Source organism: Canis lupus, chromosome 12 (genome assembly GCF_003254725.2).
Source record: "Canis lupus dingo isolate Sandy chromosome 12, ASM325472v2, whole genome shotgun sequence".
In the NCBI taxonomy this organism is placed as follows: domain Eukaryota; kingdom Metazoa; phylum Chordata; class Mammalia; order Carnivora; family Canidae; genus Canis; species Canis lupus.
Window position 1 is genome coordinate 41,036,965 of NC_064254.1, and position 19,097 is coordinate 41,056,061.

Genomic DNA, 19,097 nt, shown 5'->3' on the forward strand with positions numbered 1-19,097 from the left:
TTAATTCAGGATACCTGGGTGGCTCAGCACTGAATGTCTGCCTTTGGCTCAGGGCGTGATCCCTGGATCTGGGATCGAGTCCCACATCGGGCTCCCTGTATGGAGCCTGCTTCTCCCTCTGCCTATGTCTCTGCCTCGCTCTCTGTGTGTCTCTCATAAATAAATTTAAAAAAGAACATTTTTAATTCTTTTTCCATATTAGTAATATAGCAGCAGATTATCAAAGAAATTAGGAATCCTCAATTCCCTTACTATTCAAAGTGTGGTACAATAGCAGAAAAGTATCTCTTGGAAGCTTACTAGAAATGCAGAACCTCAGGCCTTACTCCAGACCTACAAAGCCAGAATCTGTGTTTTAGTAATATTCCCTGTGATTTACACATTAAAATCTAAGAACTGCTCTAGTCTACTCATAAATGTAAGCCTATTTTGTATAATACATAATCCAGTCATAAAAGTTTGTTTTATTTGTTCCTAGAGTCTACCTGAATGAATAACCTTTTTTTCTTTTAACAATATCTACATGTATTTAACCTGCCATAAACAAAAGAAAAACACATGCCTAACAACCAACTAGAAATAGTGAGTAGCTTCCGAAGTATATTTAAGACATCAAGATGTATGTCCTATATATTATTATCCAGAACTATTCATCCTTCTTTACTATTTTTAGAACCAACAGCTGCAAACCAACATCATGTTTTTAAACCTCTCTACTAAGCACTAATATACAAGTGATATTGTTAAAAATCCATTTCCCTTTACTGACTACACAAACACACACAAAAAAAAACAAATGTCACATTTTACACTAGAGGCCCACCAAAAGGAAGCTGAAGTTTTTTTTAAGGAGGTGATCAATGTCTTCCTCCATTTATTATAAAGGTCATGAGGGCGAGGGCCACAGTCCTTTTTCCGTGATGTATCTCTAAAACAATGTCTAGTATACAAGGCCATCAGACATTTGTTGCTAAATTTTTAATGAAAAATGTAGGTAACTGTTGTCAAGCAGAGTTTGAGAAGAATTTTCTATGACAGGGATAAACCAAATAACCACCATAACGCCTCTTCTAGGTTCTAGTTTAAAATGCATGATATATGCTCCACCCCACGTAAGATCTTGGGTATCAGTGAGGTGAAAAAGGTAGAAGTAAAGGAGAAAGGGTCATCACACAACTGGATACAATGGACAGGTAATGATCTGAGATATACTCTAGGACTAAAGCACAGATTCTGAGGACGGTGGATGAATGAGACTCCAATCAGTTCCTACTGAGTCAGGGTGATGATCGGAAAATTTCTGCTTTAACCTCCTCTATGTCCTTAGGAAAGAGGATGAAAAAAAAAAGATGAAAAAAAATGAAAAAAAAAAAAAAAAGGAAAGAGGATGACAGTTTTAGCTGGAAAGAGTGCCTGGATGAATGTAAGGACAGGACAGCCCTTGAGGAGGTGGACCAGGCAGAGGCTGGGCTAAAAAATAACCAAGAGGTCAGTATACGATGGGCAGACAGGAGGGAATGAGGTCTTCACCAGCAAGGCAAGGTATGTTGCAGTGTCTGAGAGGGTGAGGGGGGCAAATGGCCTGAAAGCATTTGGAACAAGAGGGCAAAGAGGTTTTATGTAACTCAGTGGGATTACACAGTCACCTAAGTGCCTGAAAGAATGGATGGAGGAGTTCAAAAACAGAAAAAAAGGAAAGAAGAATTTAAGTTCCAAGTCTGCCTGAACAGAGATCATGATAAAGGTAGAAAGTGAGAGAAATAATAAAATTTCCCACAGAGAATACATAAATAGGGATGACTCGGAAGCTGAAAAGGAGAAAGGACTGTCTGTAACACAGATGAGCTGAGTGAATCAGTGTGCCTTACAAGCTGGAGACTGATTACTCTGAGGTTTAATTTGGGAGGGCAAGTAGTAGATGGAAAAGATCCAAGAAAAGTCAGTTCACTTGCTTGGAAAAAGGAAATAATAGTATGCAGCCCAAAGGAGTATGAGGATTAAATGTGATAATACATGTGAAGAATTAGACATAGTATCTGACACTTAGTAAGCATCCAATAAATGTTTGCTATTATTACTGGACAGTAAAACAGTATTTGTTGATGAACAGGAAGCCTGTCTTAGGAAAAGGTCATTGATGTGGGAAGGTGAAAGATCTTGATTAGGTTCCAGCTCCGTTACTTTCCAGCTGTATAGTTTAAAGCCTATTTCTGCAGCACAGAATGATTAAATAATACTTACCTTATGGGGATACTATGAACATTAAATACGGTGTACAAAATGCATACTACAGCATTTCATAGTCCAAAAGAGTCCTGTACTAGAAGCTCAATAAACAGAAGTGAGTTTTACAATGTGCAGATGATATCCATATCCATCGTTAAAAAAAAAGGATATTTATTTATTTATTTATTTAACCCTTAATGTGGGTTTAAACCACATGGGGCAACTTAAATTCTTGACTTTTTTTCAATGAATACAATACTGTAAATGCATTTTCCTTATGATCTTCTTAATAACATTTTTCTCGAGCTTTATCATTAGGAACACAGTATATAATACATATAGCAAAGTACATTAATTGTTTATATTATGGTAAGGTTTCTGGTCAAGAGTAGGCTATTAGCAGTTAAATTTGTGGGGGAGTCAAAGGTTATATGTGGATTTTTGACTGTGCAGAGGATTGGTATCCCTTAACCCCTGCATTATTCAAGAGTCACTTGTGTATTTTCCCCCCAGACTTATTGCCTCAAATCCCCCCACTTTTTGCCACTGTCTTCCTTTTCCCTATGAACACAATTTTATGAATATTTCATCATATATATATATGTATTTGATATAAGAGAATGATGCCTTACATCCTGGCAGGCAAGGTAAACTGCAGATAAACAGTTTCTTTCTTACCTCATTTTCACATTTTGACTTCTCAGAAAATGCAGTCATAAAACTTCCTCCCTGTGCTAACCTGGGAGTTAGTTCAAAGCCCAAATATCCCACCCTTAGTGCCACTAATGATCTTACAGATTTAAGAAAACTGAAATTATGTTTACTTTCGGCAAAAAAAAAAAAAAAAGACAAGATACCATTGGAGCATGTATATGTGTTTTAAAACGGGAACTGTGACCTAATATTCTCTTGCTAACATTCTACAAGCTGAGTATCCAATGAGTAAAATACTATTGGTCCTGAATTTATTCCATTTCACTAATTACCAGTTGTTTCAGTTTTCTTACACTGTGAAATCTGGCAAACATTTCCGTAATTCTCTTTGAACATAATTTATTTGTCCTAGCCACTCCACCATATAGAAGTCAACTTCATCTTCTCAGGCTACCATTTTTTACATATGTATATTCATATATATAATTTAAATATATAAATTTATGAAAATAAATGTCACTTTTTAGTTTCATCTCATACAGCAGCACTTATAGTACCTTTGAGCATTTCAGATTACCTTTGGTGGTATTACAGCTTTGTTCAGATTTTTAATATTCTAAGTAGTGATACTATATAGATAAGATAGCAGTAAAGAGAAAATATATAGGTCAGAGGATTGATTATTGCTTTCCTGCTTGGCTAGTGTGATGAGACAAGAGCACTGGGCTAAGAGACAAAACAACCTGTTAAGCCCATTCCCACTACAGTGTTCATCCACAAATAACTTAACTTCTATGACTCTCAGAGACTTCTAAAGATATGAAAATAACGATGCCTGCCAGGCCTATCTTTGAGGGTTGGGAAGTTCTTGATAAAATTGTAAAGAAAAAAACAAAAAACAAAAAACAAAAAATAAAGGTAAGTTTGTCTTCCTTGCTATTTGCTACTTTCTAGCACTGGGCACTTTCCTAGGTAACAGCTATTCATTGTCTTTATAAAGCTATTTTACTGTAAGCTAAAAAAAAATAATAATTAAAAAATTGTCAAGAAAAATAAAATAGCCAGTTAGTTTACCAGTAAAATGAGTTTATGTGAGGACAGCAGAGGAATTACAATTTTGGACACGTAAACCACAGTCAACCATAGACAAGCCCTGAGAACAAAGGAGGAGGGCATCCTTTTAACAGAGGAAAAAAAATAATAAGTTGGGCGGTGTTGTTTAGGATGATCCATTGGAAGAGGGTGAGAGTTCAGGTTTGTGGCAACTTCTCACTGGCTGGGTTGCTGCTGGGCAAAGAAAAAAATCTTCCTTCAGCTGGGGTGTTAAAGTAAGCCTTTTCCTGTAGGTTAGAGTGTATAAAGTAGGCTGGTACATGCCTGAGAGGTCCCCCTTCAGAAGTTCTCAACCCCATTTTTAAAATATTTATTTATTTATGTTTAAGTAATCTCTATTCCCAACGTGGGGCTCAAACTCATATTCCAAGATCAAGAGTTGGATGCTCTTCTGACTGAGCTAGCCAGATGCCTCCGCAACTCCATTTTGAATGAGTTTTTCCTTTACTCATATAATCAATTGTTTTACCACTGAACACTGAAGAAACACCATGAAGAGGTACTATATTAATGTCCTATGAAATGTTTAAAAAATTATCGTAAAAAAGACATAACATAAAACACACTTAACCATTTTTAAGTGTATAGTTCAATGATATTAAGTATGTCCACACTGTTGTACAACCAATCTCCAGAACTTTCTCATCTTGCAAAACTGAAACTCTACACCCATTGGACAACTCCCCATCTCCCCCTTCCCACAGGTCCTGGTAACCAACAGTCTACTTACTGTTTCTATGAATTATACTACTTTAGAGACCTTATATAAATGGATTCATCAATATTTGCTTTTTGTGACCAGCTTATTTCACTTAGTATAATGTCTTCAAGGCTCATCCATGTTGTGGCATGTGTCAGAATTTCCTTCCTTTTTAAGGCTAACTAACATTCTTTTGTATGTATATACTACATTTTATCTATTCATTCACAAACGGACATTTTCCACCTCTTGGCTATTGTGAATAATACTTTATGGACATGCGTGTACAAAGCTGTATGAAACTCTAACAATATATATCTGTGCCTAAGTTTTCAACTGATAAATAAAAATGAAAACAAAGCTTACTCCTTTGACTACTCCTGCTGAAAATCACAAATGCCTTTCTGTGATTACACCTAACAGGGAATAACTGATTCCTTCAATAGATTAATGTATTTCCCGGGATCCCTGGGTGGCGCAGCGGTTTGGCGCCTGCCTTTGGCCCAGGGCGCGATCCTGGGATCCGGGATCGAATCCCACGTCAGGCTCCCGGTGCATGGAGCCTGCTTCTCCCTCTGCCTATGTCTCTGCCTCTCTCTCTCTCTCTCTCTCTGTGGGACTATCATAAATAAATAAAAAAAAATTAAAAAAAAAAGATTAATGTATTTCCCTTTCAAATTTCAAGACATATTCTAAATAAAATGTAATCATAAAATATATTGAGAAGTATTTAAGAATGACAATATTTCATGAATAAAAATATATGACAAAACCAAGATTTTTTAAATTAACATTTGATTAAGGAACATACTTACACCAAAATTATTTAATTTCTTTAGTTTTCCCCCTACACTAAGACATATTTATTTGTAGAAATTTTATAAGAATTTTAAGCCATACTTCTAAATTTTAGAAATGCTTATAAACTGAAAATCTTTTACAATGACATATGATAAAATTTTGCATTTTCTGTAGAAAAAAATATAAAGTAAGGTTAAGTTTAGACTATTTAAGCTACCACTTTAGGAGACATTATGAGGATTCAATAAAGTGGCCATAAGAGATGACCTAGTTTCAACTATCTCATGGTACAGGTAGAAATATGAAACCCAAAAAATCATAAACCACTTGCCCCAAACTACATAATAAGCCATCCTCAGAAGCTGTATGTTACATAATAAATGTAATATATAGTTGTATAAATTTAACAGACTAATATATATATATATAACACAAATTTTTTTAATGTTAATGCTATTATTTTTGACAAAATAGGTAACTCTTGGTTATTCAAAAAATACCCAGATAATTGAATAGGTAACAGTGTTATAGCAACACACAGTGCTACGTCAAAGCAGGTACTTAAATAACTGCATCCCTCTGTTATTCTACTCCTGTACCTATTTCTTATGGGGCAGATAAGAGAGTAAAAAGAATTAAATATGAATCTGTTATATGTACTATCTTAGCAACACTAATAATAGGTTTGTTGGAAAAGGTTGGAATTATTGCACAGTGAGGTTTTTAAATTACCGACCACTGTATGTTTATTTGAGGTTGCATGACCTATTTAAAGAATTTTTTAAAATTTCATATATATCCAGAATTTAAAGCCAAGTGAAACCTTAGAGATTACCTAATTCAACTCTTTCAATTTACAGATGAAAAAGTCAGGATTGGAAAAACAAAGGGACCTGCCCAAACTCTCACTGCTAATCAGTGAGACTAAAGTCTAGGACTCTAGCCTAGGTCATATGACTCCCAGTCCAGTGTTCTTTCCCATTCTTTACGCCATGCTGCCCTCCTCACTTCCACACTCATCACAATACTTGGAAGACAGAATTATATCTGATTTTACATCTTTTGAAAGTAACTGTTTTATGCTAATAAATGATTTAATGGTTTGATTCCTTCATTAGATATAGTCAACATCAATTGAATTTACCACTAACTCATGATAAAGATCATTTAAAAAAAAGAAAACTTCCCAGAATTCAGTATGGAACCAAACCCTACTAGTGCTTAGCATTCAAAATATTTCACTATTTGTAAATCATGCTAGATTAAGGGGGTTATCTCTTGATACCTACCAAATCAACAAATACAAGGGCACTTCTAGTGTTGCAGAGAAAAATACAAAGTGTGAAAGAGTAAATAATAATAAAAGTTAAAACAGTCCAAGATGATAGAGTTACAGAAGGAATGGCACAAGAAAGTGCACGAGCAACTGCTAAACTGATGGAATCAAATGAAGGAATGAACTGCTCCAGGGCACCCTGGCCAAGAAAGGCTTTGTGAAGGAGGGCTTCTGGAGACATAAGGAGGAGAAAGGGCAATGAAGGCAAAGGGAACAGTGTGATAAGAAACACAAAGATAGACATGTGCAGGTTTTACTCAAGGGGGAGTTACCCAAGTTGGTTAGAGCTGCAGGTCCACGGGCAGGTATACAATGGCTGACCAGGTTAAAAAGGAAATTAGGAAACTTGGTTTTGAAAGGCCATGTTCTCTCCCTTTTCTAAAAATCAAAACCCTGACGAGCCTTAAAAATGTTTTCAATTCATTCTCATTCCGAGGGAAAATACAACTATAGCACCTTGATTTTTAAAAGGAGAAATGTCTAAATCATGAAAAGGGGAAAAAAAAAAAAAGCCATCTATAGTGAGAAAAGACAGATTCTGTTACACAACACTTCTCTGTGTTCTTCTACGTCTAATTCGAAATAATGACTCAAAAAATCCAAAAATAATACTTAGGTTACTAAATTACTCACTAATGACATTAGCATATGACTTGAGGAAAAAAAAATCTAACAACTTTAATTTTAAAAGGATGACCAACTTTTTTTTGTGGCTCACATAGGCACTGTCTGATTACCTATGTTAATTCCTAAAACATGGTCTCCCTGAGCCAAAATATCTAACTACATAAAACTGTCCCAGCACCAGTTTTAGAATTTGCATGGTTTTACCCTCCTGTAATTTCATCTGTGATTGGATGTTCTGCTACGAGGCTGCTGGGGAATGGACAAGAGCATGAGACATTTAAGTGTAAGAGTCAGCCATCAGAAAAAAGAACTGACCAAACAACAACAAAAAAACCCTAAAATGGTATAGATCTCATAGAGGCTTGAGGGAGGTTATGAGAGAGATGGATAACCCTAGGATTTCACTGAAAATATTAGCTAAGGGAGATGCCATGTTAGGAGCTGGTGATGTTCCACTTATTTGTCTTTAATTAGCTGCCTAGACTTTAGAATGTCTTTTTGAGAAAAGACATTAAAACTGGTAACCAGGTTTCCAGGAGAGGCTAAACAAACAAACAAAACATATTTTAGACAATAACAAAGATTAAAGAGTATACATTGACTATAACAAATAATAATACTAATGTAAATATATTGTAAGACACATGCTCTTCTGGGACCTAGCACTCCCTGGGACAGATCTTTTACCCCAGGGTATTTGAGCTGAGTTTAATGTCCCTTCCCACAAGCCCCCAGTTTCAGCAAGCCAGGACGACTCACTGATTCTTAAAAACATTCCCAGTTTCCATGAATTTTTAGTATTTGATGCCCTTCTCCTTAGTCTACCTATCCAAACACTCTCTGACAATATAACCATCAACTCCACATGGTGATAGCTAAAATATTCTAAAAATAAAGCTTGTAGATTCTTCTAACTCAAGACTGTGGTGCAGGTAAAAGTTAAGATAGGAATAGTAAAGAAGGACTTTTCTGACTTCCCTATGCGCCAGCTATGCCTGATTCTGACAGATCACAGATCATGCCTTTAGACCATGATACAAAGTAAGGCGGAAGAGCCATAACTCCATAAGCTGCATGGGGGCAGTGACCAAATATCCTCATTCTCTCTCCAGAGCCCAGAACTATTCCCACACATGGTAAGTGATGAGGAAAGAATATATGATTATATAAGTCTTGCTTCCGAATTTTATCATCATCCTACAGCAGTCTTCCTTCCTCCTGTACTACTCTCCCCTTCTCTCTTCTGCCTCTCCAAAGTGAATTAAGAAGGCCAGCTAGGATGGCCTTCCATGCTCTAAGTTCAATTCCCAAGTAGACACAAATTTTGCATCAAAATATGGGCTACTATATCTGTAAACAGAGAGCAATGCCAACTCCCCCCGAGCATGTGTGTGTATATACTTCATGAACAATAGGCTGTTTAAACACATGTGGTAAAAAACAAAACAACAACAAAAAAAAACATGTGGTTAAGGGAAGCCTGGGTGCCTCAGTCGGTTAAGTGTCTGCCTTCAGCTAAGGTTATGATCTCAGGGTCCTGGAATCGAGCCCCACATTGGGCTCCCTGTTTAGTGGGGAACCTGCTTCTCCTTCTTCCTGCTGCTCCCCCTGCCTGTGCTCTGGCTCTCCTTCTCTCTCTCTCTCTGTCAAATAAATAAATAAAATCTTTAAAAAACAAAAACGTGGTCAAAAAGAAATAAGTGGCTCAGGAGCCATCTGGCTTTCCTGTAGGCATGCTGGCTATTAGCTTTGTAGGATGCTTCTATGCTAAATTCATTTACACAAAAGGCTACTTAAAAGCATTTATTAAAATAAAGAAATACAACAGATAGTATAGATAATTTGAGCATTTATAAATTGGAGAATATTAAGATTCACGTTTTAAAAATCTACATACAACTTTGATTACATATATACTTTGAGCTGATCCCAGTCCTAATAATTTTAATGTACTCATAAAGTAAAAGAATAGGAAAAAAATACATTGACATCAGAGTTCTTATTCCCGTGCTCCCAACTAGTATAAAGTTCTACATCAGTCTAAACTTTCCTATAATATAAATCGAGATTAACTTACTTGTTCAAAACATCTAAAAATATAATATAGGGAAGTAGAAAATTATTTTTGTTTTCCTAAAAGTACAACTTTTTCAAAGTTTCAGTACCAATGTATAAAGTATTAACAATTACAGTAAAAGTAACGTTTTCTGTGTTAATACTCTATGGGCTATATTCTATATTTGCTAGAGATGTGCCTTTGAAAAGCCCGCTTTTTATACACTACTTTGAATATTGCTTTATGTTTTATTAGATAGCACCATTTGATATAATAGCACAAAATGGTATTTTTCTAGAAACTGTCTACCTGAGGGCAAAAACCTCTTGAATCATCAAATATACTCTAGAATTCTGTAACTATTCTTATTATGACAGTCCAAAGTAGATATACTCATTTACACTTAGGTAGAAACTTCAGTAGGGAGAAATAGTTAATGAACCAGTAAAACAAAGGCAGAAGCATGGAACTACAACCTGGGGAAGAGCCAGTCAAGGGAGGGCATGGAGCCTAGTTCATATCTTGCTCTCTTTGAATAATTTGTATCCTTTCGCCATACTCACCAGGATTTCTCAAGACCATCCTTCTCTCCACCCATTTTTATTTCCCCCTCTTTCCAAACATCTGACTCATCAACTTTTTACTCAGCCTCATCTAATAAGCTACTCTCCTACTTTGAAACTCATTCACTCAGATTTTTGTGAAATTATAGCAAGAGGAGATCCTTGGAGGAATCAGAGCAGTGTGAGTAAGTCAAAGAAAGGGAACAAAGAGAGCATGGGATACAGATGAAAAGAAATGAGACACCACAGGGTTCAGGTCTATTCTGGCTGAATCCTAAAATACTCCTCTTCATAGCAGCAAGGCAGAACAAACTATATCCCACTAAGCCTCTAAGTTGGTTTAAGAAATACCCTCTACCTACACTAGGTAGCTCATTACAGAAAGCAAGGAAGCAGTCTCAAGTTTCGTAAGTGGATAGCCACAGCAGGGGTGAATAGCTTGCCTCTGACTTGCTAGTGAGAGGTCACCTGTGCTCCAGTGGTTACTCTCTTTTCTCAGGCTTAGCCTATAATAAATATTATTTTATATGCCCTTCACAGGGTAGCAGCAAGCTTTCACATGAAGCAACTGCACAAAATTTTCTATTTCATTCATGGTATTTTTTACACCAGCATCATTAGGAAGGAATTAACCAACACAAAAAGGTGTATTCTACGTTTGTGCTCAGTTTCTTTCTGACACTCAGAGGTAGGAAAGCTTTGCGATAGGAAGGGAATGATAGACAGGAATGAGAACTTTTGGGTGTGGCTCTGGCTCTATGGAGATTGGAGGACCTTGACAATGTCTGAACTCTGAAGTATGCAAAGTGCAATTATCTGCCAAAGCTGATGTTCAGCCCTGCACAATTGTGTAATGGGAAACCCTGATGCAATGTCTAAATAACCAAAATCGCAGAGATGAAGGGAAGGGTACATTCTTTCCAGTTTTTGCAGGTATAGCATGACTTCAGTGTGCAGAGAAGAAAGATTTAAGGAAAGACTCCATTTAAAACTGTCTTTTAACCATTTTCAACTGCGATGGCCAATTAAATAGCTTATTTCTCAGTGCCAAACTTGAGATTCCTATTAAAGTTAAAGACGCATCAACATCAAAGAATCATTTTATCTCACACAGAAATAATTCCAGCACACATTTTGCCCCACAAAATGTATCCCACATATTGCAATCATGTTGTAACCATTGTCCCATTTACACTAACAAAATACAAAACTACATGAATATATCTTCATTTCTAGGGAAAGGAGGCAGAGTCACAACACGAAACGTTAATCTCTTCCACTAACTGGGATGCAGCGCAATACTGCAAAAGGACTAGATAATTTTAAATCATAAGATCATTTCTAAAATCCTTTTAGGCTAATATTTTATTTCCAAAAAAAAAAAAAATCTTTTAAATCCTTTAAAAAACCAAGAGCAACTGAAGCAAATTAAGAAAATAAATGGACAAATGGAAAAATAACATAATAGCACAATTATTTCCGCTAGAGGAGCTGCATAAATCAACCAATTGATGATCCCTGTCAAATAAACCCCAACGGCTCAAAGGAAAAGTTTGCTAATTTAAGAAAACTGTGTATGTGTAGGCTGTTGGGACAACCTCTAGGTGCTGCTGTAGAGACCCCCTTCCTAAAGACTTATTTCTTTCCCGGGTATTTTAGCCGCCCCCTCCCCCTGACTGCACTGCACTGCGCACAGCCATTACAGACAATCACCTCAAGCATATTTGCTGTTGAAAAATGCCTCAGAAACTGACATTCTTCAAGGTTCAAGAAGCCAAACAATGGCTTTTTTTTTTACTTTTTATTCCAAATTACAGTATAGATGGATGAGCCAGACAAAAATCCTAGCAGGTTAGCAGGTTATGTCAAAGCAACCAGGAGGCCCAAGAAGCAAAAACACAGCTACCACTAGAGCCCTCCTCCTTCCCCCAACCATCTCTCCAAATGGACTATTACTAAATGTTCAAATCAATCCTGTGCATCAGTTAAAACTGTCAGATGAAACCGGGAGATGTGGGCGTACAGCAGGGCGGAGTGGTTCTTGCGCCGAGCTCTTAGCAGCACCGGCTCCATCTGATATGTCAGCTCCAGCATCCGAGGAGCTGAGGAGAGATGGACGCTCAGAGGAAAACCGTGCGAGCGTCGGTGGGGGGAGGAGGGGGAGGGGGAGGGGGAGGGGGAGGCCTTAACGTTCGGATCCGATTAACCAGTGCCCGACCGCGGTCCCCGCGCCCCGGCGTCTGCCCTGATCCGCAGCATCCCAACAGCCGCAGGGAGCGCGGGACTACGCGGCCGGGCGGGGGCGGGGACGGGGACGGGGACGGGGACGCCAGCTGCTTTACCTGTGATGGACCAGGTCCAGCGGTAGAACTCCACGGTGTCGTTCAGCGCCGTGGACACCACGTTGAGGACACTGCCCGGCTCCGAGTCCAGGAGCCCCATCTCGGCGGGAAGCGGGCGCCGGCGGCAGAGCGCGGGGAGGAGAAAGGGAGACACCCCGGGAGGGTGGACCTCGGAGGCGACGGCCGGCGGAGCGAGCGGCAGCCGGGCTCCCCTCTCACGGCGGCGGCCCCGCGGGCGTCTTCTCCTCCTCCTCCTCCTCCTCCTCCTCCGGGCGCCGCGGCGACAGGGATGCGGCGGCCGCGTCGACCGGCCGGGCGGAGGAGAAGGTGCCGTCCAGGCTCCTATGAGACCGAGGAGGAGGAGGAGACGTCGCCGTGAGCGCCCGGCGCTGCACCAGTCTGCCGCCGCGCGCCGCCGCCGCTCCAATCTCCTCGGCCCGAGTCACGTGGGCGCGCGCGAGGCGGCGGGGCCGGCGCCCCTCCCCCCGCCCGCGCGCTGGGACTCTTGCGCAGGGATGCGGCCGCCGTGGGACCGCGAGAGCCGGGTCCGCGCAGGCGCGCGCCGTCCCGCACCTCTCGTCTCCCACCCTTCCCTCGGGTCGCGCGGGAGCGAGGCACCTGGCCCTCTCGGGTCTCTAACCGCCCCCCTCCCCCCCGGAGGTCTCCGCCAGTCTCCTGCTCGGTCTCGATCCTCAGCGGGAGGGTACGACGCCGCTGCGGAGGAGTATGCCGCCTGCCCACGGGTGACCTGGCCTCCGCCCTCTTACATCTTAGGAAAACAGGACGGGGAAGAATGGGCGTTTTGTGGGCAAGGAGGAGGTAGGCGAGGCGCTTTGGTCCCTACCTGTCATTCCCTTCTATTTCCTTGGGGTTCTGTTTTTTTTTTGTTTTTTTTTTTTTCACCTCCACCAGCACATGCCTGTCATACAAGAGCAATGCTCAAGTTATCCCTCTAAGTTAGTCAAGTGATACTGTCTTCCAAGCTGCAGTGGTGGAGAATGGACTTTGGGGTCTACTCGTTAACCAGGTTGCAAATAATTCGAATGAATGCTTTGCTTGCATGTGCTTTGTAAGCTCTTTGAATATACGTGGAACCATCAAAGCAATAGAATTGTGTTAAATTAAGGTCCTTACAGCTTCAGAGAAGAGGGAGGATGAAGAGGGGACTTACAGTTGGAGAAGTCCTCTTGGACCTGGAGGAGTTCAGGTGAATGTAAAAGGATAATTGCCCAGAAGGCAAAGGGCAATCTAGGTGAAATAGGAAAACATATTTTTTTTAATTTAAAAAAAAAATGTTTAGGAGCAGCCCTGGTAGCTCAGAGGTTTAGCGCCGCCTTCGGCCCTGGGTGTGATCCTGGGAACCTGGGATCGAGTCCCACGTCGGGCTCCCTGCATGGAGCCTGCTTCTCCCTCTGCCTGTTCTCTGCCTCTCTCCCTGTGTGTGTGTCTCTCATGAATGAATGAATGGATAAATAAAATATTTTTAAAAAATGTTTAGATGATAAGGTGGGAGGCAACAGGCTGGCTAATCTACCCCCTGAAAAGTGAACCCCTGGAGTGCTGCAAATACACATTACATACTGTTCTTGATAGTTTCTGACATCAAACAGGACCTTTGAGAGTGATCCAATAAACTTCTTACCTACTTGTTATTTAAACACATCACCTACTTTTTGTTTAACCTTTCCTCTGATTGTTGGTTTAGGATGCTCCATTTGAAGGCCACTGAATCAAGTAGGTGTGTGATTGCTTCTTCCCTTTGACACTGTTAAAATGTGAATACTGTTTTTTTTTATCATATTTATTTGTTTTCCAGTTGACTTGGTTATATACTCTGATTTTATTTTATATTGGAAACATCTAGAGAGTAAGAATTATTTTTGGTTCTTTGTTCAGGACCTAACCCAATGCTATTTATTTTATTATATATTATTTTACTTATAATAATTAATATGTATGACGATGTCAAAATTATAGCATATTTATTTCAGAACTTAAAAACTATTGTAAGTGACAGAAGCGTTAGGAAGAGAAAAGGTTATTAAATGTAATTGATTTTATCAAGCAACCTGTCTTCTTTAATGCTCTATTCCTGAAATTAACCTAAAAAATGTAATTTATCAAATATATTTACCAGATTAAAGTTTTTGGATTGAAATTATGGTTTCTCAAATCTCGACCCCAAGTTATGTGTATCATACTTATTTCAGAAGACATATATAGGTATAGATATATAGATATCTATATTTAAAATACATTTTATAAAAATCAATTCAAGTTGTAATACCTGGAGAGTAAAGATCAGTGATCTACTCCTGTACCTTGATGACCTAGCAAAGTTCAGATTAGCTTGATCTTCATCTAGAAAACTGATTACTACTTTTGTGTTATGAAATCCTGGATGCTTTTTATGGAGAACAGATCCCCGCTCTCATCTGTATTCACATGCACAAAAATTGGCATCTTTTTTCCCAAGTTTTTATTTAAATTCTAGTTAGTTAACATATATAGTAAAATTGGTTTCAGGTGTAGAATTTAGTGGTTCATCACTTATGTATAACACTCACTGCTCATCACAAGTGTGCTCCTTAATACCCATTACTCATTTAGCCCATCCTCCGCCCACCTCCCCTCGGTTTATTCTGTATAGTTAAGAGTCTATTATGGTTTGTTTTCCTCTCTCTTTTACTTGTATAATGCAGTGTGAACTTTAGTTAAACTAGCTTCAGATATTTTTCTAGCGTTTTGTAATAGAGGCCAACTTAAGTCCCTTTATTCACTAGGGGGCGCCTGTCACATATAAGAAAATCCTAGTCAAGTAATGACAAATCTTAAGTCAGGGATGGCACTGAACCTTTTGTCCACACTACCTGGAAGAGTAGTATGTTTATTTGCATTTTTGAGCTGTCTAAATATATACCAAGAAGAACCCTAGAACTTATCCACCCAGGAGCTCTATTACTCAGCATACAGTCTAACAGTCTAGTACAAAATCAATTCACAGGTGGTTTACAAATACTAATGGCTGACCAAACCAAAGCCTACCTAATCTGTACAAAGGGAAGGAGATGTGCATATTTACTCACCTTGAGTGGCAGCCATCTAACCAAGATATTGGTGGCATCATGACAAAACAAAATCAAGTATAAACATCCAGGACGCCTGGGTGGCTCTGCAGTTGGGCGCCTGCCTTCAGCTCAGGTCATGATCCTGGGATGCAGGATCGAGTCCCACATCGGGAGCCTGCTTCTCCCTCTGCCTGTATCTCTGCCTCTCTCTCTCTCTCTCTCTCAGTCTGTGTCTCTCATGAATAAATAAATAAATAAATCTTAAATATATATATATATATATATATATATATATATCCATAGTATCTGCAAAATTTTGAGGATTAGAGTTTTTTGTTGTGGATTAAATACAACTAAGATATAGTTATCTATACAAACTGAGAGAGGATATTATTGTAACAAAAATTGATTTTATATAAAATAGCAGAATATTTTAACACTTCTCAGTTCATACAGAGTTAACAATGTAAATCAAGCTATCCATTTTTTTCCCTTGTGTTTCTGCCTTTCCATATTGTCAATAGTGTCAGAAACCTATGCTTTCAAAAAAAAGTGAATCTGAGAATCTGTTGAATCATAAGTGAGAGCAAATAGTTTGATGAATTGTAGAAAGACTTTATATCTTACAGAAGTAAATTTTAGGTAATATAGAAAATGGAGAAAATCATTAGTAAAACAGTTGACCTTGAACAACACTTATAGTTCAAACTTCCATAAGTACTGAAATCTCGTACTGAAAATACAGCTTTTATGTGGGTTCAAACTTCCATAAGTTTGAACTATATGGGTCCAACTTACACATGGATTTTTTTCCCATAAATATATTTAAAATTGTTTTGGAGATTTGCAACAATTTCAAAAAATTCTCAGATGAACCACATAGTCTAGAAATATCTAAAAGAATAAAAGATATGTCATGAATACATAAAATAGATTCTATATAATCTATTTTATCATAAAATATATTCTATATAATCTATTTTATCATAAAATATATGCAAATCTATTATAAAAAGTTAAAACTTATCAAAACTCACCCACACATTTATAGACCATACATGGCACTATTCACAGTTGTAAACAAATGTAAAGATATAATATTAAGTCATAATTGCATGAAATTAACTAGTACATACTGTACTACTGGAATAATTTCATAGCTCCTTCCTGTTGCTACTGCGGTGAGCTCAGGTGTTTCCAGTAACCACTTAAAATACTGTGTGATACTAATCATCTCTGTGTGAAGAGTTTGCCTCTCCAGCAAATAGCAAATGACAGTTAAAAGTTATCTCTGGTGGCTCTCACTTCCCTTTTATCATGGTTAATGCAATACTGTAAACCTTGAATAACACCGTGGGACCTATAGAAATGTGTCACTTTTTTAGAAAAGTGATGCTGGAAGTGCTCCCAAGAAGCGGAGAAAAGTCATGACATTAGGAAAAAAGTTGAATTGCTTGATATGTATCATAGATTGAGGTATGTAGCTATAATTGCCTGCCATTTCAAGATGAATGAATCCAGTTAAGGACAATTGTTTTATAAAAAAGAAAAGTCATGAAGCTGTTACTACCGCTCTGCCAGCAGGTGCAGAAACCTTACACTTTTTGCAAAATCCCTTTTATCTCGTACTGAAAATGCAGCTTTTATGTGGGCTCAGGATTGCTATAAGAAGGGCATAGCTATAGACTCTAATATGATTTGGGGAAAAAAAGCCGTTATTATATGACAACTTAAAAGGAAGCTGAAGTGTATGATGTTGGAGAACTTATTTTTTAAAAGATTTTATTTATTTATTCATGGGAGACACAGAGAGAGAGAGAAAGAGAGAGGCAGAGACACAGGCAGAGGGAGAAGCAGGCTCCATGCAGGAAGCCTGATGTGGAACTCGATCCCAGGTCTCCAGGATCAGGCCCTGGGCTGAAGGCAGCGCTAAACCTCTGAGCCACCTGGACTGCCCTGATGTTGGAGAATTTAATGCCAGCAAAGGATGGTTTGATAATTTTAAAAAGAATTTCGGCTTTAAAAATGTTAAGATAACAGGAGAAGCAGCTTCTGCCAAGCAAGAAGCAGCAGATGAGTTCCCAGACAACATAAAGAAATCATTGAGGAGAAAAAAGGAAAAAGAAGTCATTAAGGAGAAAGGGTATCTCCTTAAATAGGTTTTTAATGTCGACAGAAGTGCCCTATTCTGGAATAAAATGTCACAAAATACATTTATTAATAAGAAAGATAAGTCAGTACCAGAATTTAAGGTAAGAAGGGATAGGCTAACTGTGCTATTTTATGCAAATACAATCAGGTTTATGATCAGGACTGCTTTTATCTACAAAGCTGCTAACCCCTGAGCCTTGAAGGGAAAAGATAAACAGCTGCCAGCCTTTTGGTTGTACAATAAGAAGGCCTGGACCACACGAACCCTTTTTCTGGATTTATCCCATTAATGGCTTGTCCCTAAAGTCAGAAAGGACCTTGTGCATAGATGATTGCCCTTTTTATTTTTATTTTTTAAGATTTACTTCTTTATTTTAGAGAGAGAGAGTGAGCAAGTGGGGGCAGGGACAGAGGGAGATAGAGAATCCTGAAGCAGACTCCCCACTGAGCTCAGAGCCTGACCCGGGACCCTGAGATCATGACCTGAGCCAGCCTCTTAACCAACTGAGCCACCCAGGCACCCCAGGGATTGCCTTTTAACATTCTTTTGATATTGGACAATGTCCCTGGCCACCCAGAATCCCATGAGTTGAACACCAAAGTTGTTGAAGTGGTCTGCTTGCCCCCAAATAGTGTATCTCTAATTCAACCTCTAGACTGGGGTGTCACAAGGATCTTTAATGCTCATCACACATGGTACTCTATGGAAAGGATTGTTAGTGCTATGGAAGAGAACCCTGATAGGGAGAATACCATGAAAGTAAGAAAGGATTATACCATTGAAGATGCTATCACTGTTATAGAAAAAGCTGTGAAATACATCAAGCCCAGCACAGTGAGTTCCTACTGGAGAAAATGATGTCCAGATTTTGTGCATGACTTCATAGGATTTATGACAGATGATCAAGGAAATCATGAGCGAGATTGCGAGTATGGCAAAAAAAAAAAAGTGGAGGGGTGAAGTGTTTCAAAATATGTATTTTAGGGTAATTCAAGAGCTAATAGACATCACACAACAGGAGTTAACAGAAGACGACTTAATGGAGATGAGTGCCTTTGAACCAGTGCCAGATGATGAAGAAGAAGACATAGAAGAAGCAGTGCCAGAAAAATTGACGTTAGACAATCTGACAGAAGTGTTCTAATTATTCAATTATACTGCTTTTGACTTCTTTTATGGCAGACCTTCTATGATACATTTGCTTTATAGTTAACAGTGGATTGGTACCATATAAAAACACTTTAGAGAAAAGAAAAGGCAAAAAAAAGTTATACAGAAATTCCAATGCATTTTTGTAATGTTACAAAATGAGAGACACCTAGTATGTTTGCCTCTTCTGCCTCTCCTTCCACCTCCTCTACCTCTTCTGCCTCTGTCACTCCTAGGACAGCAAGACCAACTGTTCCTCTTTCTCCTCCTCCTCAGCCTACTCAGTATAAAGATGTTGAGGATAAAGACC

At 38.7% G+C, this 19,097-nt stretch overlaps 2 protein-coding genes across 13 annotated transcripts in view; one reads left to right on the forward strand and one right to left on the reverse strand.

Moving 5' to 3' along the window:
* Nucleotides 1-12,831, reverse strand: part of ELOVL4 (ELOVL fatty acid elongase 4) — a 31,464-nt gene extending 18,633 nt beyond the window's left edge. Inside the window, exon 1 of one of the 2 annotated variants that reach the window (XM_025444506.3) lies at nt 12,419-12,831. In XM_025444506.3, the coding sequence (XP_025300291.1) occupies nt 12,419-12,518 (100 nt within the window). In that variant the 5' untranslated portion in view covers nt 12,519-12,831. Of the gene's footprint in view, nt 1-12,099; nt 12,248-12,418 lie in introns of those variants that run through there. The other variant, XM_025444507.2, reaches the window with a different exon arrangement.
* A 95-nt stretch (nt 12,832-12,926) lies between these two features.
* LOC118350379 (uncharacterized) overlaps nt 12,927-19,097 on the forward strand; it is a 35,257-nt gene continuing 29,086 nt past the window's right edge. For 4 of the 11 annotated variants that reach the window (XR_007401248.1, XM_049092274.1, XM_049092275.1 and 1 more), the window contains exon 1: nt 12,927-13,237. Coding sequence is in view for 3 of the 11 variants with exons in the window: in XM_049092274.1 (XP_048948231.1) it covers nt 12,934-13,237 (304 nt within the window). In the remaining 8 variants the exon portion in view is untranslated. The remainder of the gene's footprint in view (nt 13,238-19,097) is intronic. The other 7 variants (XR_007401250.1, XR_007401254.1, XR_007401255.1 and 4 more) reach the window with 6 other exon arrangements.